Source organism: Cucumis sativus, chromosome 7 (assembly GCF_000004075.3).
Source record: "Cucumis sativus cultivar 9930 chromosome 7, Cucumber_9930_V3, whole genome shotgun sequence".
Classification (NCBI taxonomy): Eukaryota; Viridiplantae; Streptophyta; class Magnoliopsida; order Cucurbitales; family Cucurbitaceae; genus Cucumis; species Cucumis sativus.
In genome coordinates this window covers 20,331,373-20,353,434 of record NC_026661.2, presented here as the reverse complement: position 1 = coordinate 20,353,434, position 22,062 = coordinate 20,331,373, and the positions used below count along the sequence as shown (strand labels likewise).

Sequence of the window (22,062 nt, the reverse complement as noted above, 5' to 3'; positions counted from 1 at the left end):
AACAGTTCCTGATCTATGGAGTTCTTAAATAGCAAATAAATAAAACAAACCTCAACCTATTCGAGTTGATAGGGACAAGCAATTGACCATTGTATCTTTGTTTAGAGAACATATGGTGTATGAAAATAACTTATTCCTTAGTGTTAAAAATTGTGTAACAAATATGAGTTTTACCACCGGGAGTACAAACACTAACGAACTAGAGAAACTATAAAAAAAATAATGGAAATGTAAGTTGATAAATATTTTATTTTAACTTAATTATGGTTTCAAAATGAAGCTTTTGAAACTAGATAAAAAAAAAAAAAAAAAAAAAAAACTTGTATTCGCTGAAAATAATGTTTGAAACATAAAAATAATACTTTTTTAGAACTTATTTTAGATAACAAAACATACCAAATTAAAATGATAAGTAGGAGTGATTATTATAAGATTAACTTTAAAAAACTAATTCCTATTTAGTAACTTTATTTATTTTCGTTGTGTATTCTTATAAATTACACTTGTTTTCACAATACTATATTTCACTCACCTTAAAAAGAATAAGAACACAAATTTTTAAAAAACAAAATTTAATTTTTCATATTATTTGTAAAAAAACGTTTAACAAATAGATGATATAAACCATATTCTAATTGTAAACTTAATTTTAAAAAATAACAAAAAAAACTATTTTTAAAATATAGCAAAACCTACTTGAAATATTAAAAAAAAAAAAAAAAAAAACCTTCTACTATCCATACGAATTTTTTAAAGATGATTCCATCACGATCCTTAAACATACTACTAATTGGGATTATGATAAAGAGAAACTTCAAATTGGCAGAGTGATAATTTGAATTGAAACTAATAAATCTATTTGATGTCATTGAATTATTGTCAACCAAAAGTTGAATAATTTCTTCTCGAATATTTGAAACTATTTTAGTCTTCTCACTAATTTACAAGATCAGTCTGCTAATCCTCTAATTATATATACAAACTACACCATTTCAGTTTCAAAGCCCTAACAATTCCATAAATTAATATCAGAAACGCTTAATCACGTTGCCAATTTGACGTTCCCCTGTACACAACAACACACACTAAATTCCATCCGCAAAAACAGAAACGATCGATAAATAATTTAAAAAAACCATCAATCACATATGTATGCATACGTACGCGATTCACGATCAAGAAACAGCCAAACGAGGATCCGAAGCAGAGACGACACTGCAGAATCGAGAAGGTTTAGGCTCGAAACTTCCCCGTCTTTGAAGATCATGACTCGACGGCTTTACGATCTGCATCAGAAACGCCTTAAGCAAATGATGATCCGTCGTCGTCGCTGCCGCCTTCGACTGGCTTCCACGCGGAGAAGGAGGCGGCAGCGGCGGGGTTTTGTGGGAGGAATTCGAAAGACGACGGTGGAGGCTGCAGCGGAAAGAGCCGGGATGGGTGGTGGGAGCACAGAGGCAGAGGCGGGAAGAGGAAGCGGTTTTGTTCGGCATTGGAAGTGGGAAGTTATAACTTTAATTTGCATGTGAAAGAATTGAGTGATTTCGCTCTTCGGCGTTTCTATTTATCCAAATATTTTGCGTCCGAGTAAATCTTCCTATCAGGGGTAAATATGTAATAATCTTTATTTTAAACCTAAATTACATTTTTTAAAATTATAATTATTATAAATCTTTTGATTTTTTAGTATATTTAAAAATGATCTTAACTTTATGATCTCTATCTTTAGCGGACAAGATTCAATTTCTCATTTTTTTAAAAAAAGTTATTATCTTGAACTTCAATAAATATTTCGAAGCTATCACGAGAATAAAATTTTATATATAAATCGAGAAATGAAATGATATGATGATAATTTAAGATGATAAAATGATTCAATAAAATTGATCTAGATCATTTGCTCGACTAAACAAGCATTAATTTTTTACGGGCTAGTTTTAAAACAATATTGAAACTCAGGGAAATATATGTGTATTTTTAGTTTAGGGATATTTTCTATGATCTAACCTTTTTTTTTTCGAGTTTTCCAAATATGTCCTTGTGTTCTTGCGTGATGTGTGGGTAATGTTAGAGGGGCTTTTTGGTCTTTTGAATAGTAGCCCATAGAGTGTTGGGGTTCTGCCCTTTGTTTTGAATTTGGAACGCCCAATGTAAAATACATTACACATTGGAAGCAATTGAATTTTTCAGATTAATATTAAATTAAGTACTTCATGTTGTATTATTATTATTATTAATATCATTTTGAGCATAGGTTGAAATTGTTTGGACTATATAATAATGTTTACAATTAAAGAAATGATTTTTAGTTTCATGCTAAAATTATTATTTCAAATATTTTAAGATAGTGTCTCTTTTTACAAAAGAAAAATTCAACTATAATTGAATAATCTAGATGATACGAATAATTTTATATTTTGTTTTAAGATTTAAAAGTATGAAGATTTCAACCTCAAAATCTTAGATTTTTTATACATTTGAGAATGATATTGATTTTCTCTTTTTTATTTCTGATAGTATTACTCTACGTATTAAATTTGAAAGCAACTTTAAAATTTAATGACATATTTATATACATATATATTATTATTATTAATTTAGTAAATAGAAAAAGAAGTGGCCTCATCCTTACTTCGATCAACTTCAACCTCCACGCCCCGTCTCATCTTTGTAACTCAACCTCTCTCCCTTTCATCTTGGCCTTTCATCTACAACGTTCATCGTCTCCTTCTCAGTCTCGACGTTCACCATCTCCTTCTCAATCTGACAACTCAATTCAACTTTGTGTTGGATTGGTATAATACATTATTTTGGTTATTCGAGTTGTCAATCCAACCAACCCGAAAATATGAGTTTGAGAAGAAAATGTCCTCCAATCCAATCTAACTCAAGCTCGTTTACACTCCTACTTTAGATACATCAAAGACTCAACGATTCAATATGAAATAAACTTAAGTTGAGTAATATACTTGAGTTGAAAAATAATAAAATGATAGATTACTCTAACTACTAACAAAAAAAAATTAACTAAACTAATTGGTGGTTTATTATCTTCTTAATTTTATATTTTTCTTGGATTCAGTTTAACTAGTTAATTAAAATACAGTGTGTATACACTTTTGTCCTATTCTTTTAGATTCCTATCCAATGAATTTTTTGTCTTATTTTCTCTTTTTGGATCATTCTATGAATCTTTTGTCTTATTCTTTACCGTTACAATCTTATGAATCTATTCATCACACAATAAAATTTATGGGTAGGAAGAAAACAAAACATAGAGACGAATCATGTTCAACCATTTATAATCCTTTGCTCGCTAGGGAATACACCAAGAAGTTGCTACAAAACGTCACATGGGAGAGAGAAACAAAGTCCAACTTGAGCACGGATTTTGCTTCCTTGCTGAAAAAGAAAACAAGAGAGAGACCCAAATAAACATTGATAAGATGGACCACCACTTCCATGTAGTCACGCTCGACCTACATATCAGTTAACATTGGAAAGACCCTTGTAGAGATAGTCATGGCAAGGTCTTTATAGAGATAGAGTCATAGTAAGACCCTTGTAAAGATAGTTATAGTCTTGATAAAGATAGCCATAGCAAGACCTTTGTAAAGATAATAAGTAATTTAACTGAATTTTGATTAGACCCTTGTAGAGATAGTCATGACTAAATGAAATTAAAACTAGCTAATCAAATATGACTCATGTGAATGATATCTTTCATATAGTTGTAAATAACATCGCCAGATATGTTATACGAGTTTATGTAAATGATATCATGTATACTTTTTAATCTTAATGGAAAAAAAAACTTTGTAACTATAGTTTGGAACAAATTTCAAAAGTTTTCACCCTCTACTTTTATTTCTTTCACTATCTCCCATTTCTTTCACTATCTCCCACTTGAAAGTAATGCTTCCTGCCCTATTAATTTGAAATGGAGAGCATGAAAATGGACAGTCACGTATCTTTCTTGGAACAATTGAGAAAAGTTTTTTTTTTCCTTCTTGGACGATGTTTTTAAATTTTATCTTTCTTGGAACAATTGAGAAAAGTTTTTTTTTTTTCTTTTTGGACGATGTTTTTAAATTTAAAAGTCGCAACATCTGATGAACCATCCGAATTAATCTTGATAATTACTGTCTTATTCATCAAGTTAGACATGAATATACATTATATACACACAACTTTATGAGATGAAATAATTCATATAATTCCAAACCATAGAATCTAAACTCAAAATTGTATTCTTATCAATAAAATACAAATCAAACAAATATTTTCTACATTTATACAATTCTTTTTTCCATATTTAACATCAAACAAATTAATAAAAGAAAAGTTGCCAACGAAGTTCCTGTGTAGCCCAAGACCAAGACAAGTCGAGCAGAAAGCCTTCCACCATTTTCTTCTTTTAAGCTTTAAGGTTGGCAAATGCCAATCGAGAGGGGAGAACGAATGGCTCAAAGCTGAAGGAATTGGAGAGGAGAGTATAGCAGAAATCTAGTGTCTTGCTTAAGGATTATACAGCGGATAAGACAGAGGAAGAGCGGATCCAGCAAACTAGGTCCCATCAGCGTTGAGATGATGGAAGAACCGAGAGCAGCTATAAACTGAGCAAAATGCTTGTAATGCAGTCATGGCCAAGAGCAAAATGGTAGCTAGAAATGCAAGCAATGGCCATGAACCGAACACGTACTTTTTTACAAATTTTGAAGCTTTAACTTTCCATCTACCACTGTAATACTTATTTACATCTTCAATTACCTTATCCAAGAATGGCACTTTCGTCAACTTGATGGATTTACTCATCCCGTTCCAGAGATCAGCGACTTCTGCATCGCTCTTCAAATGATTAAGAATGATTCCTTTTTCCTTCAACAATTTCACATCCTCTTCAGAATCGATGATGCCATTCATTAATTCAATGAAACGAGTGAAAACCAAAGGCCCTGATGCTTTTGAAGCTTCATATGCTACTAAATTTCTCAATACTACTTCAGAGTTCACATCCAGATTAATGGTGGGAAGGTAAAATATCACTGCCTTTGGGTCAAAGGCAACGGCTGAGACGCCTCCATCGATGGCTGAGAAATGAACACCTGATTTTGTCAGCTGGGACACTGAAGGAATTGCTATTTCCTCCGACAAAGGAAGTTTGATTTTTCCAACTTTCCATGAACTCCCCTTTTCTAGATCATTTTCTTCTTCACCTTTTCGCAGAGAACATAGGTGATTGAGAGGCTTCATCAGAACCACAATTCCAGGAAGTTTAGAGACGATTGTCGGCAGTTTGAAGATCACTTGTAAGGGTCTAGAATTAAGTATTCTTCTGAATAAATGTACCGGGCCTTTGTTGAACTTTGAGAGAATCTTCCAAATTTCACTTCCCAGTCTACTTAAGGAACAGCAAAAGTGCTTGAAGGCGTTTTCGTCTTCGAAATTTTCTTTAGTGGATTCCTTTTGATTTTGATCATTTTCCAATATCTCCAGAGGGTCAGCCAACTTTGGAGTAATCATTCTGTACAGAAAATCAAGCAAATGAAAGCATTCTGAGACCGACACTTGAGGTTCCAACATCTCGAAAGGAGAAAGATCTTCACACAGTCCCAGCAACATAGAAAGCAACAATTGATTTGTTTGTTCAAGGGCAGGAGATTGAAGTTCCAGCATCTTTCTCAAAACAAATAAAGGTATCTGATTCTCAAGCATTACTATGTCTCTCAGAATAGTATTTTGCGCTGATCTCCTTCCCTCATTATCTACCACTACCAAACATGACAACTTTGAGGAAACCCTTGAGATACTCTTCTCTTCTCTGATGGTATATACTTGGAGAACCTCCAGCAGGAAAGATGCGTCAATAGCCATCATCCAAGCAAACGTTTCACTGTTGAAATTGAGATATTTGTGGTAGAACGCTCGGGTCTTTCGCTCGTACTTGGCCAATTTCTCGACAAGGTTGTGAAACTTGAGGCTTTGGAGCTGTTTTTGAGCTTTTCTTGCGGCAGCAATCTTGTACCTCTCCATCACATACAGCTCTTGGCGCCAGTGATGGTATGGACCAATTGCGACTTCCTGTGGAGTATATGAATCAGGATCAATGGCCATAAGAGACCTGGGGACAGTGCATATGCATGCTGGATGTCCTATGTCTTCCTCGAGCTCTTCTTCATCCATGGATTGACGAATTTGATTGACCCATCCTTCCTCATAGCTTAAGTTTAATCCCCAATAATGTCCAGCAGGAAGAGAATGTAATCGTGATTTGCTGGAGAGACTCATGGCAAGTACGGGGATGGTAATATATCTGCAATGAATTGGTACTGAGCAGTTAGAACGTTGGAAGTTTTATAGGCTGATAAATAACTCAATTCACTTTCGTCAAGACTACTGTGTTCTGAAACTATCCTTCAGTGATTTTTAACCAAACGTTTAAGGCAGTCCTACCATCATCTTAAAATTTTTCCCACGAAGTTTTCGTGTGCTCAATCATGTGAAAGAAATAACATAAAAAAGACGTGGATTAATGTATTGTTTTTTATGTTCATACCACAATTAAAGGTCAGAAAAGGACAGAAATGGCAGACAAAATTTATTGATATTTAAATATATATATATATATATCCGCATATTTTTCACGCTTGCTACATTGTCTTTCGTTTCTTCGGTTTCATTAGAAAAGGATAAAATAACCCGTTCATATGTCAATGAAAACAATTTTCCCACCACATAATCCAAGAATCTCACATTTTTGACAAGTGCTGTCCCACACAGACGATAGAATACCAAAGTATTTACATAATTGCTCGGTGACACTATCAAAGCATAAAAGCTAATAACGTGCATGTGTTCTATAGGCAAACGTATGTGCTTCTAATTTTTTATCCATTTGATATTGCACTAAATCATTAGAAAAGTTAAACCACCAAATCAATATCATACACGTAATATGCTTCAGTTCACACACAAGGAACAAGAAGGGACCCTAAAGCCAGAAGCACATATATGGATACGCAACATGAATGCACAAGAAACAGACATGGTGACTCACCGTATTTTAATCTAGAACACGACAGGGCAAGACAAGTCTATTAAACACTAAATTTTTTAAAAAATATATCATTCTTATACCAAAAGAAAATTCAAAGTAAATGAATTGATGCATTTATATGCTTAAAAAACTTAGCTTGATGTATTTCACAATAAAAAAAATTATAATACTGTCAAATATGCATCCTTTTAGCCTACTCAACAAATGTTCTATGCATGTATAACATTTTTGTTGTACTAAAAAGTGTCTAATACCTATCCAACAAGTGTCCAAGTGTCCAATATCTATCCAACAAGTGTCCAAGTATCTGACACGTAGACACAATAGCAAAACTAAAGTGTTTGTGTTATTAGGCACAAATGTTTCTTATTTTCTCATAAAAATTAAAGTAACTACATAAAAAAAATGTTAAAATTAAACCTAAGCCCATTCCTTTTTACTATAATTTAGATAAGAAACATGATACATTTTCCTGATGTAGCAAAAGTAACAAGTTTTAGAGAGAAAATAAAGAACAAAAGTTACATATTGATAGTTTCCACATCAATTCATTTACCAACTACCCCTTATCTCCGCGATGCTTGTCAAAGCTATTGGAGAATCTTGACATCCACATAGTTAGGCTTGCTATCCTCAACTATTCAACTTTCCATCAGTCCCTTCGAAGTTGTACTTCCAAAGTAAACTCAAGAATTTGTGAAGTTTTGGTACTATTCTACTTTTTGTTATAGAGAAATATAAATCCTTTTAGGGGATGGATAAGAGTTCTTTCTTTAAGTTTTATTTTTGTAGCCTATTCTCGGTGTTTCATAGAGTTTTGGAATTACTCCCCTTCTCATCAAATGGCCACCAACAGGAGAGGTTTTCTATAGTCTTGGTGGATGTTCTAAATTTCCTCCTAATCGTAACTATTGATGACTTCGTTTCTTCCCTCCTCTGTTGTTGGGGAAAATATTGGTAACTCACTTCCCAAAGTTTAATCAGGATAATGGTTGAAAGAATACACAAAAATGCTTTGAAAGTGTGCAGTTTGAGATTTCTTGTGGATTTTATGGCTACAAAGAAACCCTAGGAGATAAAAGTAAAATATTTTGATACACCTCCTTGATTTGTAGTGTGCGCTTTGGGGTTTTTTTTTTGTGATTTGAATGGCATATAGCCCCTTAGCTTGTGAAGTGAAATGTGCACCAACAAGCAATATCGGTGCACCTTTCACTTCACAAGCAATATTGGAAGGAGATCCTCCTCCCCTTTGGATAGGCTTCTCCTTTCTCTAATGATATTGTGAGCCTCCTCACGTACACTCTTACAGGAAATCCCTTTTGCTCACAAAAGAATATTATGTGGTCTCACATGATTCGTGCTTTCATATGGTTAATTATGGAAGGAAAGAAACAATAGAAGTAGAAACCAATTCATTGGGGTATAAAATAGAAACAAAAAACCATAGAAACAAACCATGCAAAGATAATACCATGAATAAAGTAGAAACCAAAATCTATTGAATAATTTATTTTCTGTTTCAAGAAAGATGTGGTTTTTCAATTAATTCATCAAATGTATGCATCCATCGTCAATAATTTGATACCTTCATGAATAATTTGAAAGATCATCAGCTGAGTGCCTCAAGAACAGGAAAATCATCCGGACATCATGCAACACGATAGCCTGCCAATGATATCTCTAATCTGAATGAATTTTATTTTTTTTAAAAAAAAGAACAAACTTCAACATTCAAAATTAAAGATTAACTAGTAATATCGTGTTAATCATGTTTGCCAGATGTTTAACAATGTGTTCTTGTGTGCTCTATTTGTCTCTCCCCTTCCAAACTTACTCATGAGCATCACATCAGCATCCATTTTTGGATAAACCCCAAGTTTAATCATCCTGTCGATAACATGAGAATCTCTTTCAGCTTTTCAAGAGACCTGAAAAAACAATGATAGGTGATAACATTCGGTGGACAGTATTTGAGCATTTGGTCGAGAATCACATGAGCATCCTTGAATCTTCCATTCTCACAAAATAGCTTAATAATAGTATTGCAAGTCACAACGTTAGGCTTACACCCCATTCCCTTCATCTCATGAAACACTCTGTTGGTGAAATCGACATCTTCCGAAATCCCAACTGCATGAATCGCTGTATTATAGGCCACAACATCCAATTTCATTCCCTTATTTTTCATCTCCATGTACAATTTAACAGCCTCCCAAGACTTCCCAGTTTTGCATTGTATATCCATATATAACAAGTACGATTGCAAATCCTTACGAACACCCTTCTTACCCATCACCTCCCAAAATTCTCTACATTTACTCCACCGCCCAATTTTACGGCAACCATGAAGAATTAAGTTATGAATCTTCGTACTCGAATCGCAATCCCTCATAAAGTGCATCAATAAGATTACAAAACGAAGTTTCATCCCTCAATTTAAACTCCCGCAATCCCTCATAAGCAGCAATCGCTTCACTAACTAAAGGGGTCGACGCATAAAGATTAGTCAGAAATGGGATAAAATAGATGGGAGATAAAGGTGATAAGAGCTCTAACAAAATTCGAAACGTGGCGTGATCAGGTGAAGCAAATGGCGATTATTGCATATGGTGAATCAAGACCCAGGAAAGATCGAACTCGAAGAACTTACCGAGAATGTCCAGCATGCGAGTTTGGGTCTCAGTGGCGTGATCGAACTTACATTCTGATTCAACCCAGTTGAAAAACTCGTATGATCGCCTTCGGTCATTGCAGTAAGAATCAAGCGCCTCACGGACAGCAGGAGACTCTGAGCTGTTGAACTTGAAATCGAACTCTGGCTGTTGATTGTATTGATAGAAAATAAAATGGTTGCCAGCGGAGAAACACGTCGGAGAAGTAGAGAAAAGAGAGAGGGAAACGGCGGGAACCGAAGGAAAAATTAATAAAATGCAAGTACAATTTACCATACATACATTGATATACACTATTTATGCATTTGATATACGCTTCTTATATTTGTTACACTGAACTAATATAATATACATCAATTACAATACTGATACACTGTTATTTTGAGTGTTTTAAATTGGAAGACATTTACGTAAATAAAGACTTAATTTTGTAACTAAATAGATCTCCTTTAATTGAAAATAGTTTGTATTGGAAAGGGAATAGTTGTCGGAATGAGATGAGAGAGAACAAACGAGCAAATCTCCCTAAAACGAGGTAGAATTCATTTGGACATACTCATAAAACCTATTGCTATATCACGCTAAAAATAGAGCAAATGCCAAATTATCCATCTCATCGTGCGTTAATTGATTTAGTGACGGTGTTGTTGGTGTAAGTAAAAGCATAACAAGGTCAAAATTGATGATTCTTGAACGAGTTAGGTAGTTGGTCATTTTGTTGTGTGACTTTGTTGGACTACCTTGCCATTGTCGTTTTCTTTGCCACTCCTAAAAGGATGTTTTCCTCCGCTTTCAAAGTTGATTTGTTTCTTAAAAAAGTTGAAGACACGCTTACAAATCTATAAGCTCAAATAGTCATCCCAATACAGTTACTCATAAGATAGTGCAAGTTGAACCATCTCAACCACTCCATCTTATTTCAACTTTAGTTTTTTAACACAACCCAAACAAACAACTTAACAAGTCACGCCAAATAAAGGTAAAACAAAAGAGATGAATACTATTTGCAAGAAAGCACACCAAAATGAAGCACAATTGATGACTTTGTTAGTCTATAAAGAAACTTCAAATAGATCTAAACGTTAATGATTCACCAAAAGTTCACTTAAAGGTGGAGAATGGAGAGTATAATTTTAGTCAAGATGTTACCTTATATTGAATTAACTATAAGAAACCATTAAACTAAGTCCTTATAAATTTAAAGAGAGTTAAATGTTAACCGTTATTTTCACCAAGTTATTTTCAAATATATGATAGACAACTATCTATGTCTATCTGATTTATTTCATGATAGACACATATAATAATCTATCAATATCTATTATTTGTAAATATTTTCATAAGTTTTATTATTTAAAATAATCTTCCAATCTAAGGGAATACTTATTCATTTTTATCTTTTTCAAATAAAAATAAATAAATAAAAACCTATGAGCTTCATAGTTTATTGAAAAATAACATTTATTTTCAAAAGTTTTATTAACATTCATAAATTTTGACATTACATTTTGTTGCATTTATATATATTTAGTATAAACTTCCAACATACGAATAGAACAATAGTAGAAACTCCAAATGGGGCAGCTATCCAAGGACTTGACCCCGTCGATGACATGACAATGAAAAAGAAAGAAAACATATTACAAACGATACCAAACCATACCATCAAGTCTAAACTCAATGTGTCAGATTAAGCATAACTCAATTAGCATAAAATTTTGCTGTTAAATTTGAGGTTAGAAGTTCGATACTCGAACATTAAATTCTTGTCAATGTAATATAAAACAATGACTTTGGTACCATCAAGAAACAACCCATTCCACAAATTGGACGAATCTTTTCTTTTCATATTTGACATCAAACTATTAAAGAAAAAAGATTACCCACGAAGTTCTTGTGTAGCCCAAGACCGAAGACAAGTAGAGCAGAAAGCCTTCCTCCATTTCCTTCTTTTAATGCTTTAAGGCTGGCAAAAGCCGATCGAGAAGGGAGAACGAATGGCTCAACAAACCACTGGTTTCAAACAAACTTGGAATTATAAATCATAACAACATCAAGAAAACATAAAGCTAAAGGAATTGGAAAGAAAAGGCAAAGCTCCGCTGTTATTTAGGTAAAGAATTATGAGAAAAACCTGCAAGCTAGGTCCCGGCAGTGCTGAGATGATTGAAGAACCGAGAGCAGCTATAAACTGAGCAAAATGCTTGCAATGCATTCATAGCCAAGAGCAGAATGGTAGCCAGAAGTGCAAGCAATGGCCATGAACCAAACACGTACTTTTCTACAAATTTTGCTGCTTTAACCTTCCATCTATTACTGTAATGCTTATTTACATCTTCAATTACCTTATCCAAGAATGGCACTTTCGTCAACTTGATGGATTTGCTCATCCCGTTCCAGAGCTCGGCTACTTCTGCATCGCTCTTCAAATGGTTCAAAATGATTCCTTTTTCCCTCAGCAATTTCACGTCCTCCTCAGAATCAATGATCCCATTCATTAGTTCGATGAAACGGGTGAAAACCAAAGGCCCTGATGATTTTGAAGCTTCATATGCTACCAAGTTTCTCAAGACTACTTCAGAGTTCACATCCAGCTTAATGGTAGGAAGGTTAAATATCACTGCCTTTGAGTCAAAGGCAATGGCTGAGACGCCTCCACCAATGGGCAAGAAAAGAACCCCCGATTTTGTCAGCTCCGACACTGAAGGAATTGTTATTTCCTCCAACAAAGGAAGTCTAATTTTTCCATCTTTCCTTGAACTCCCCCCCTTTTCTGGATCATTTTCTTCTTCACCCTTTTTCAGTGAAAATATGTATTCAAGAGGCTTCATCAGAATCCCTATTCCAGGAATGTTAGAGACGATTGTCCATGGCAGTTTGAAGATCACTAGTAAGGGCCTAGAACCAGCTATTCTTTTGAATAAATGTACCGGACCTTTGTTTAACTTTGAGAGAATCTTCCAAATTTCACTTCCCAGACTACTTAAGGGACTGCATGGGTGTTTAAAGGTACTTTCAACAATTTCTATGGCGGGTTCCTGTTGATTTTGATCGTCTTCCATGGTCTCCAATGTATCAGCCAACTTTGGAGTAATAATTCTGTACAAAAAATCCAGCAAATGAAAGCATTCTGAGACCGAAACTTGAAGTTCCACCAAATCTTCCATCACCTTGAAAGGAGAAAGATGTTCGTAGAGTCCCAGGAGCATAGAAAGCAACAATTGATCTGCTGGTTCAACAGCTGAAAATTGAAGTTCCAACATCTTTCTCAAAACAAATAAAGGTATCTGATTCTCAAGCATTACTATGTCTCTCAGAATGGCATTATGTGCTGACTTCCTTCCCTCATAATCTACCAAATATGACAACTTTGAGGAAACACTTGAGATACTTGTTTCTTCTCTCGTATATACTCGGAGAACCTCGAGCAGGAAGGAGGCATCAACGGCCATCATCCAAGCAAATGTTTCACTGTTGAAATTGAGGTATTTGTGGTAGCATGCTCGGGTCTTTTGCTCGTGCTTGGTCAATTTCTCCACGAGGTCGTGAAACTTGAGGCTTTGGAGCTGTTTTTGAGCTCTTTTGGCTGCAGCAATCTTGTACCTCTCCATCTCATACAGCTCTTGGCGCCAGTGATGGTATGGACCAATTGCCACTTCCTGTGGGATATAGGAATCAGGATCAATGACCATAAGAGACTTGGGGACATTGAATATGCATACTGGAATTCCTGTATCTTCCTCGAGCTCTTCTTCATCTAAGGATTGACGAATTTGAATGACCCATCTTTCCTCATCAAAGTCTGAGTTTAATCCCCAAGAATTTCCAGCAGGAAGAGAATGTAATCGTGATTTGCTGGAGAACCTCATGGTTGAGCACTGGGATGGTAATTATCTCTGCTATGGATTGGACATCGGTACCTGGCAATTTGGAAGTTGGAGGATTTATATCTTATAAGCATGCAAACCATCAATCTCATCAACGACCAATTTAATTCTCTTTAATCAAGGCTAATGTCTTCTGAAATGATCCTCTACTGATTTTTTTACCAAACAGTTCACACAATCCCACCATCTTAGATAAAATTTTGTCAACGAAGTTTTCTTGTCCTGGGGCAAGGGAGAGAAATAACATATAGAACGTGGTTTGATGTGTTATTTTTTAAGTCCATACAAAAATTAAAGATCAGAAAAGAACAGAAATGACGCCAGAAAAATAAGAGAAGCGACTGATTGCCTACTACATGGATGTGGAAATGCAATAATTTTCAGATCGAAATCAGGAAAGTTATAATAAAAAAAATATGTATATTTAGCATATTAATCATGCATGCTACATTGTTTTTTGTTTCTTTGACTTCGACAAATATATAAGTACATATATATATATATATAACGGCCCAACTTGCCTTTTATATGCCAATAAAAATAAAATTACCCACCACATAATTCCAAAACCGCACATTTTTTATAACTGTTGTCCCACACGAAGGATAGAATTCTTCAAATTATTTAAGCAATTGTTTGGTGACACTATTATATCATATATGGTTATATTCAAATAAAGCCTAATGAACTTTATAAACAAAGCAAAATTTCATTGTCTATAAAATGATAGAGAATGATTGATGTCTATCATTATCTATTAAAAGTCCATCATTGATAGACATTGACATTTTGCTATATTTGAAAATATTTTCAACACTAGCAGTTTTGCCATTGTAAACAATTAGCAGATCATAAAGGGTAATCAAGTGTGTCCTTATTCTTTTAATCCAATTCCTTCTTGCACTAGAACATCAGAAAAAGATAGACCGTCATATCATACATGTAATCTGTTTCACACACCAGGGATAATAAGAAACCCCAAAGGTAGCTATTGTCTTACTAAAATTAAAACAACTACATAAATAAATGTTAAAAGTAAGCCTTAGCCCGCTCCTTTTTGCTATAATTTTAATTATATTTAAAAAAAAAACATGAGTCTGTTGATATAGCAAAAGTAAAGAGCTTTAAGGAGAAAATGAAAAACAAAAGTTACATATTAATAATTTCCTCAGTAATTCATTTACTTACTACCCCTCATCTCAGTGATGTTTGTCAAAAGTATTGGAGAGTCTTGGCATCCACATCGTTAAGCTTGCAGCTTGCAGCTTGCTACCCCTGAGTTTTAATTTCATCAGTCCCTTGGAAGTTTTTAATTCAAAAAAGGAAACTCGAGGCTTTCTGAAGTTCTGGTGCTGTTCTCCTTGTTAGGGAGAAATTTAAATCTTTGTCAGGGGATGGATAAAGTAGAAACCAAAATCCATAGAATAACTTCTTCTTTGTTTTCGGAGGTAGCAAGAATATGGTTTCTCAATTAATTTGTCAAACGTATGGTCTCATCAATCATCAATAATTTGATACCCTCACGAAGAATCTGAGAGATCGTCAGCTGAGTGCCTTAAGAACTGGAAACACATCCAAACATCATGATAGCCTGCCATTGATATCTAATCTGAATGAAAAAAAATGGCAAACTTCAACATTCAAGATTAGAGCTTAACTAGTAATATTGTGTAAATCATGTTTGGCAGATGTTTAACAACGTATTCCCATATGCTCTGTTTGTCTCTCCTCAAATTTCTGTATAACAGAACCCAGATAAAAGCTCAACCAGTTAGACTCCACCTTTTTTGCAACGTCTTAATCTGGGTAATAATATACTGCAAGATCATATGCGTCTACAAGTAACGAGAAGTGCCATTACTATCTACTTGTTGCAGTTCACATTGGCATGATAGCCACCATTCATCATCTGTGTCCCCAATTCCACTCTCAGCTTAGGTGAAAGACCTTTCGCTACCATCTCTTCGTCATACTTTCTAGCCATATCTATCATTCCCTTCTCCACAAGAGCATCAATTAAAGCATTGTAAGCACACTCATTCGGGCTACACCCAAGTTCCTCCATCTTATTCCACACTAAAAACACTGGTCTTAGAAACCCCCATCTTCCAAACTTCCTCAAGAGCATCACATAGGTATCCATTTTTGGATGAACCCCATATTTAATCATCCTATCAAATAACACGAGAATCTCTTTCGGCTTTTCAAGAGACCTGAAAAAACAATGATAGGTGATAACATTAGGTTGACAGTCCCTCTTAAGCATTTGGTCGAGCATCATGTGGGCATCCTTGAATCTTCCATTCTCACAAAACAGCTTAATAACAGTATTGCAAGTCACAACGTTAGGCTTACACCCCATTTCCTTCATCTCATGAAACACCCGGCTGGCAAAATCGACACCTTCCGAAATCCCAACAGCATGAATCACCGTATTATAGGCCACTACATCCAATTTCATTCCCTTCTTTTTCATCTCCTTGTACAATTTAACAGCCTTCCAAGGTTTCCCACTCTTGCACTGTATATCCATATATATCGAATACGAATGTAAATCCTTACGAACGCCCTTCTTATCCATTTCTTCCCAAAAGTCTCTACATTTACTCCACCATCCCATCTTAAGCCAACCACGAAGAATTAAGTTATGAATCTTCGTACTCGAATCACAATCCAACTTCCTATTCTTCCCAAAACACAGTTCTTGCGCTTCATCGACATGTCTAGACTCACAAAGTGCATCAATAAGATTACAAAACGAAGTCTCATCCCTCAATTTAAACTCCCGTAATCTCTCATAAGCAGCAATCGCTTCACTAACCAAATGAGCCAACGCATAACGCTTAAACAAAATTCGAAACGTGGCGTGATCCGGTGACGCAGACGGGGATTGTCGCATACGGTTAATCAAGACCCAGGAAAGATCGAACTCGAAGAACTTACCGAGAATGTCCAGCATGCGATTGTATGTCTCGGTGGTGTGATCGAACTTACATTCTGATTCAACCCAGTTGAAAAACTCGTACGATCGCTTCCAGTCATTGCAGTAAGAATCAAGCGCTTCACGAACAGTGAAAGGGTCGAAATTAGTGTGTGTCGGACGACGTTCCGAGGTGTTAAACTTGAAATCGAACTCGGGAATGGGACTGATTGCTTTGGTGGAAAAGAAAATGGTTGCCGGCGGAAGGAAACGGCGGGAAGCGACGGAAAAAAGCATTTCCGATAAGAGAATTTAGAGTTTTGGGTCCTGAGCGAGCAGGAGAAGAAAGCAATGGGAGTTTAGAACAATGGACTCTTAATGCCTGGGCTGGCCGATCAGCTGCCCAACCAAGGACGAAAGATTAGGGCTTCAAGTCGTGCCCAATTTTTGGTTTTTTTGTTCCCACCTAATAATGAGAACACTTGTTTTATCTTTTTCTAGATGCCATTGAGGTCCGGATTCAATAACTAAATGAATAATTATTCATGATGAAATATTTCATGTTCGAGATTTAATAACTAAAAGAATCAGTTCATTTAACGTATGGTATATTTGAAAACGTGTATCAAAATCTATATAATGAGCTCGCCTATGACCTTGCATGTTAACAAAATAATTTTGATATTTTATATTAATATATACTAAATAGTTTGTTTGTTATATTTATTAGAAAACCCCTATTTTTTAAAAATCAATACCAAAGCTAAACTTTAGTATTGTTTAGATTAGCTATATATACGTATATAATTAAAAGTTGATACACGAGGAGCGTAAAATCGTTTACCCGCGAGAACTCAATTCTGCCGCCGGAATGCTAACTACCTCTACCACCGCACTCGACGTACCGGCAACCTCCGATGAAGGGTTCCGGGCTCCAAAATCGTCACTGGTTTCAAGCGATCCCAGCGTTTCTTTTTCCACATCATCATCCTCCATTTCTGGTTCGACACAGGCCTTTCATTTCTCCTCTGGAAACCCCAGAATCGAAGAAATCAGAGGTGTCGTACATCTTTTCCGAGATGACTCTTCCTCCTCATCCTCCACATCATCTTCTGCTCTCCCTGTGAGCTGCGCTTCTTTGATCTTCATTTCTTGCGTTTCGTTGCAGAAGAATTTCAATTTGTCAGTCTTCAAAGTGATTTCTGTTGTTTGGGATAATTACTGTGGCTTATTGTTGGTGTTTTCTAGGGCAGAATTTAGGGTTTCCTTGGCAACAAGTTAGCCTAGCTTTCAAATTCTACAATGCTCTTATGTCATTTCATTGGTTTGCATTTTCCTTTGAGTGTGAAAATTGAATTATTAATAACTAAATTCCAAAAACGAAAACAAGATTTCTAATAGCAACAAATTTAGAGGTGGGAGGGGTGTTTACAGGGTTAATTTTCAAAAACTAAAAATAAAGAACAACATGTTTATCAAATGGGACCTTTGAAATTGAATTTTCTTTTAATCGCTTTCCTTTATCGTGATTGGTTCAAAGGGATTGAATGAAATGAAATTTAAACGAATCAAATTTCTGAAGTATTCACCATCATTATTGGTTGTTGTTTTCTTGCTTTCTTTTGATTATCGATTTTATAACACACTCGATAAACAATAACGATCCTACAGATTGGATTTTTTGTTCTGAACGAATAGTTTGTGTTGCTTAGGTTGAGAGGAAGCCTCTTGTTTGCGTACTTGGAGTGCCAAACCATATGACTTATGCAGACTTTTGCCAGTTTTGTGGTTCTTTCATTCATGAAATTTTGGAGATGCGAGTTGTCAGGTTTAATTGCTCAACTATTACTCAAAGTTTTAGTCATTAGGTATTTCTCTAGATATTGTGGGTTTTATATTGGTTTTAATTTATTCCTTATTGTTGTTGCACCTGTGTGGATAGAGGCGATGGGATGGAGGACAGGTACAGCATATTAATCAGATTTCGAAGTCAGGATTCAGCCGATAACTTCTACAAGCATTTGAATGAGAAGCGTTACTCATCTCTGGAGGTTGGCTCTGACACGTTTATTCACTTTGACAGGCTTATTTAGGGACTACAGCCTTGTTGATAGAACTTTCTGTTTTCATTTATTGCAATTTAATACAGGCAGAAGTTTGTCACCTGCTTTTCATGGTTGATGTTCAGTACACAGCCTCAATCGAGCATGCACAAGCATCCCCTGCCAGTTCAACCGAGCAGCCAACATGTCCAGTTTGTTTGGGTAAGTGTAATGGAAATGCTTTAAATTTTGTGTTTCTTAAAACAAATTTTAAGCGTGTTGTCTGTTGAAACTTTTCTATGCAGTGTCTACATTCTTTCATTCCAATATAAACCTTTTAGATCATGCAGATGACCCACACAGGCTCTATTTCATTAACTAACAGCATTCGCTTAAGCATGTTTGGTATTGTTCCCTTGTTAATTTGCTTCTTTATATTTGGTTTCACCTTTTTACTCCCAATGCCACAGATAGATTAGACCAAGAGACGAGTGGAATTCTTACTACTATCTGCAATCATTCCTTCCATTGTTCGTGTATATCAAAATGGAGTGATTCCTCTTGTCCGGTGGGTGATTCTCTCAGCTTTTAACTGATGTTTTTATTCAAACACTTTTCCTCTAGTTTTGGTTAGTTTAACTCGAAAGCTCATCAGCTGACAGCTAAGATATTTAGTCACTAATGAAGTTTGTTTGACAATTTCTAGGTGTGTCGATATTGTCAGCAGCAGCCTGAGAAATCAGTATGCTTTATTTGTCAGACTTCCGAAAACCTGTGGATTTGTGTTATCTGCGGCTTTGTTGGCTGTGGCAGGTAATGTTTTCTGCTTTTTTTTTTTTTTTTTTCTTATCCTTTTTTGTCACAGGAATATTATTGCCTTTTTTTCATACCTCTTTTAAGTTTTATATTGGTTGGACTCCTAAAATATTGATTATTCTGGTTCAGATATAAAGAAGGGCATGCTATTGTACATTGGAAAGATACGCAGCACTGTTATTCACTTGAGTTAGAAACTCAACGTGTATGGGATTATGCAGGAGATAACTACGTCCATCGTTTGATCCAATCCAAAACGGATGGAAAATTAGTTGAGTTGAATTCATATTGTGCTCATGCTAATGATGGGTGCATGAGTTGTGGTGGTCTAGATGCTGCAACTAGTGAGGCTCTTTTGAACAGTAGAGTTGAACTTGTAATATCTCTTTCCCCTTGTACACGTTACTGCCCTTGGTTATCTTCTCGAAAAATATGTGCTAACTAATTGTGAAAATACTGATAGATTGTCAACGAATACAATGAACTGCTTACTGGTCAACTCGAGAACCAAAAACTAGTATGTTTTCTATTCCTTATTAACTTCTTACCACCAATGATTTTACTCATTTCTATTAAGATCACAAGCTTAAGATTAAAGTCCTCAATGGAATGTGAGTAGTCTGGGGGATCGTTGATACTTAAATTCTAAGCTTTTGCTACACTTTTAGATTTTTCACCAGTTCATTTGTCACAATTGTAGTATTTTGAGTCGCTGCTACTAGAAGTCAAAGAAGAAACTGAAAGAGAAATATCTAGAGCTACTGAGAAGACCATCAATCAAAAACTGCAGAAGATGCAAGCTAAGCTGGATAAGTGCATCAAGGAAAAAAAATTTCTAGATGATGTTAGTGACCTCTTCTGCTAGAATGTAGTTTAAGTTTACTTTCCTTGTATTGGATGATGCGATAATTGAGACACGTTATCTACTAAAATGCTATGATAATCCTGTTAGCTTTGACGGTGATTTATCGTTTCTTTGCCTGCAGCTGAATGAGAATCTCTTGAAAAACCAGGAGATATGGAAAACAAAGATTCGAGAAATGGAAGAAAGGTAAATGTCTATCCTATTGCCTTAAAGATGATTAATTCCCAATTAAGCATATATGTGTTTGTTGTTACCCATCAACTTGAGCTGTTTCAGGAAATAAACATAATTTATATCTCAAAAATTAATTATTGAACACAAACAGAGCAGCAGATATTTCTGTATGAAGGTCCTTTTCATTTTCTTTTCAAGTATTTGAGGCATCTTATTTGCACTCAGGGAAAAGAAAAGCGTAGAAGCAAAGGACTACAAAATACAGGATTTAGAAGCACAGGTGATGCATGTTTTCTACCTCTCAATTCCTCTCCCCTTTCTTTTAACCTCTCTCTAGACATAAAGCTCATGAAATCTGGCCTCAACGGCTTAATTTGGTATGGTACTGTAAATCATATCGAATTAATAGTTGTTCTTATGTTACTTTCAGCTTGGAGAACTTATGGCCCTCTTAGAAACTGGCCAGCAGATGGAGCAGCTATCAGTAACAGGTGAAGCAAGAGAAGCCAGTATTCTGCCAATATCACCAGAGCCATCTTCTAAGAACAATGGGAAAGGAAGCTCCAAATCCAACAACAAGAAAAAAAGCTAAGTTTGATCACTGACGTCGCTACGGTTTGTCTATTCCAACTCTACTTTTCGCTGTACACACAGATGAAGATGAACAGGACAGTATTCAGTGTTGGCAATTTAGACATTCATGGTAAATGAAGCCAATGAAGTTAGAAATACTTCTGCACCGATGAAGGGCCTAGTTAATTGTACGTGCAGAATTCTGTAGATAGCTATTGAATCTCTCAAGCTCTTAGCTAGCAAATCTTCCTTTCTTTTGAGTTTGAGTACACAAGTGAATTATAGGTTATCCTAGTAGTAAATAAAAGGCATACATCTAATTAGCCCGGGCTAAGAGGAAATGAGTTTAATCTAGGGTGATCATTTACTTATGATTTAATATCTTATCAATATTTTTGACAACCAAATACTGTAAAATCAGAAAGGTATCTCGCGAGATTAGTCAATATACACATGAGTAGGTTTGGATACTTATATATATGTAAAAAAGTTATATAGTAGTGCAATTGTACAAGGATAGGTAAGTGGCAAGCAAGTTTTACCTAACAAAAATAGGTGAGTTAAAATCTTTCAACTATATATATATATTTGTTATACTAAGAAAAAAGTATTCATATTATTTGGATGAACACCTTCAATGAGCAATAACATAACAAATAAACTTCGCCCGATTGGATAAGATTCTTTAGTTTATTTATTGATGTTGTGTGTTCGACCATGTACGCCTATGTTTGTTCAACTTGAGGAGGGAAAAGATTGTTTACTACTTTTTATTCTAATTCAAACTCTAACATTGTTTAGCTCGTGCTTTTGTCTTATAGGAAGTGTGACACGATATATTTTTTTAAAACAATGGAAGAGTAAAAATAGACATGATGAATTGCTTTTAAAACAATTGAAGAGTAAAAATATGCAAACATGAGTCTATGTTTAACTTAAATGATGTAAAGTTTATATCATTATTCTCAAAATTAGCAAAAATATTATTACCACTTCAAAAGTTAACTGCTCAATCTTCTTTCATTCAATGGATGAAATAAAAATTTGAAATTA

The 22,062-nt window shown here is 35.1% G+C and overlaps 5 protein-coding genes across 7 annotated transcripts; 1 reads left to right on the top strand and 4 right to left on the bottom strand.

Annotated features, from left to right (window-relative positions):
• Positions 1–4,214: 4,214 nt before the first annotated feature.
• LOC101204831 (putative UPF0481 protein At3g02645) lies at positions 4,215–9,845 on the bottom strand. Of its 3 annotated transcripts, none has more exons than XM_004136047.3 (3): positions 9,711–9,845; positions 8,646–8,725; positions 4,215–6,313 (listed from the first exon to the last, which is right to left on the bottom strand). In XM_004136047.3, exon 3 carries the CDS (start codon positions 6,286–6,288, stop codon positions 4,567–4,569), a length of 1,722 nt encoding a protein of 573 aa, XP_004136095.1. In that variant the 5' UTR covers positions 6,289–6,313; positions 8,646–8,725; positions 9,711–9,845; the 3' UTR covers positions 4,215–4,566. The 3 variants fall into 3 exon arrangements, with proteins under 3 accessions (XP_004136095.1, XP_011659517.1, XP_031745026.1); XM_011661215.2 differs by lacking the exon at positions 9,711–9,845 and adding an exon at positions 8,895–9,035; XM_031889166.1 differs by lacking the exon at positions 9,711–9,845 and having other exon boundaries at positions 8,646–8,779.
• On the bottom strand, positions 8,799–10,034 carry LOC101205079 (pentatricopeptide repeat-containing protein At1g80550, mitochondrial). The gene is given in 3 exon segments (XM_031889167.1): positions 8,799–8,954; positions 8,957–9,447; positions 9,449–10,034. Coding segments are annotated over 3 exon segments (1,179 nt in total). The 5' UTR covers positions 10,009–10,034; the 3' UTR covers positions 8,799–8,826.
• A 1,365-nt stretch (positions 10,035–11,399) lies between these two features.
• LOC105436192 (putative UPF0481 protein At3g02645) lies at positions 11,400–14,943 on the bottom strand. The gene is made up of 3 exons (XM_011661214.2): positions 14,808–14,943; positions 11,867–13,652; positions 11,400–11,745 (listed from the first exon to the last, which is right to left on the bottom strand). The coding sequence occupies exon 2, from the start codon at positions 13,599–13,601 to the stop codon at positions 11,874–11,876; it is 1,728 nt and encodes a 575-aa protein (XP_011659516.1). The 5' UTR covers positions 13,602–13,652; positions 14,808–14,943; the 3' UTR covers positions 11,400–11,745; positions 11,867–11,873.
• Positions 14,497–17,043, bottom strand: LOC105436191 (pentatricopeptide repeat-containing protein At1g80550, mitochondrial). The gene has a single exon (XM_011661213.2). The coding sequence runs from the start codon at positions 16,834–16,836 to the stop codon at positions 15,484–15,486; it is 1,353 nt and encodes a 450-aa protein (XP_011659515.1). The 5' UTR covers positions 16,837–17,043; the 3' UTR covers positions 14,497–15,483.
• A 300-nt stretch (positions 17,044–17,343) lies between these two features.
• LOC101211320 (BRAP2 RING ZnF UBP domain-containing protein 2) lies at positions 17,344–21,411 on the top strand. The gene is made up of 12 exons (XM_011661211.2): positions 17,344–17,662; positions 18,252–18,367; positions 18,482–18,590; positions 18,689–18,803; positions 19,052–19,149; positions 19,288–19,394; positions 19,527–19,773; positions 19,861–19,914; positions 20,098–20,241; positions 20,384–20,448; positions 20,662–20,716; positions 20,867–21,411. Exons 1-12 carry the CDS (start codon positions 17,411–17,413, stop codon positions 21,026–21,028), a joined length of 1,524 nt encoding a protein of 507 aa, XP_011659513.1. The 5' UTR covers positions 17,344–17,410; the 3' UTR covers positions 21,029–21,411.
• Positions 21,412–22,062: the final 651 nt, after the last annotated feature.

What these genes read in the sequence shown, in the direction of transcription:
- LOC105436192 (XM_011661214.2), bottom strand. Translation starts at nt 13,601, where the DNA reads ATGAGGTTCTCCAGCAAATCACGATTACATTCTCTTCCTGCTGGAAAT.
- LOC101211320 (XM_011661211.2), top strand. Translation starts at nt 17,411, where the DNA reads ATGCTAACTACCTCTACCACCGCACTCGACGTACCGGCAACCTCCGAT. An exon ending in AGCGTTACTCATCTCTGGAG is followed by an intron (nt 18,591 to 18,688) that starts GTTGGCTCTGAC and finishes AATTTAATACAG; the next exon opens with GCAGAAGTTTGTCACCTGCT. An exon ending in GGCTTTGTTGGCTGTGGCAG is followed by an intron (nt 19,395 to 19,526) that starts GTAATGTTTTCT and finishes ATTCTGGTTCAG; the next exon opens with ATATAAAGAAGGGCATGCTA.
- LOC105436191 (XM_011661213.2), bottom strand. Translation starts at nt 16,836, where the DNA reads ATGCTTTTTTCCGTCGCTTCCCGCCGTTTCCTTCCGCCGGCAACCATT.
- LOC101204831 (XM_004136047.3), bottom strand. Translation starts at nt 6,288, where the DNA reads ATGAGTCTCTCCAGCAAATCACGATTACATTCTCTTCCTGCTGGACAT.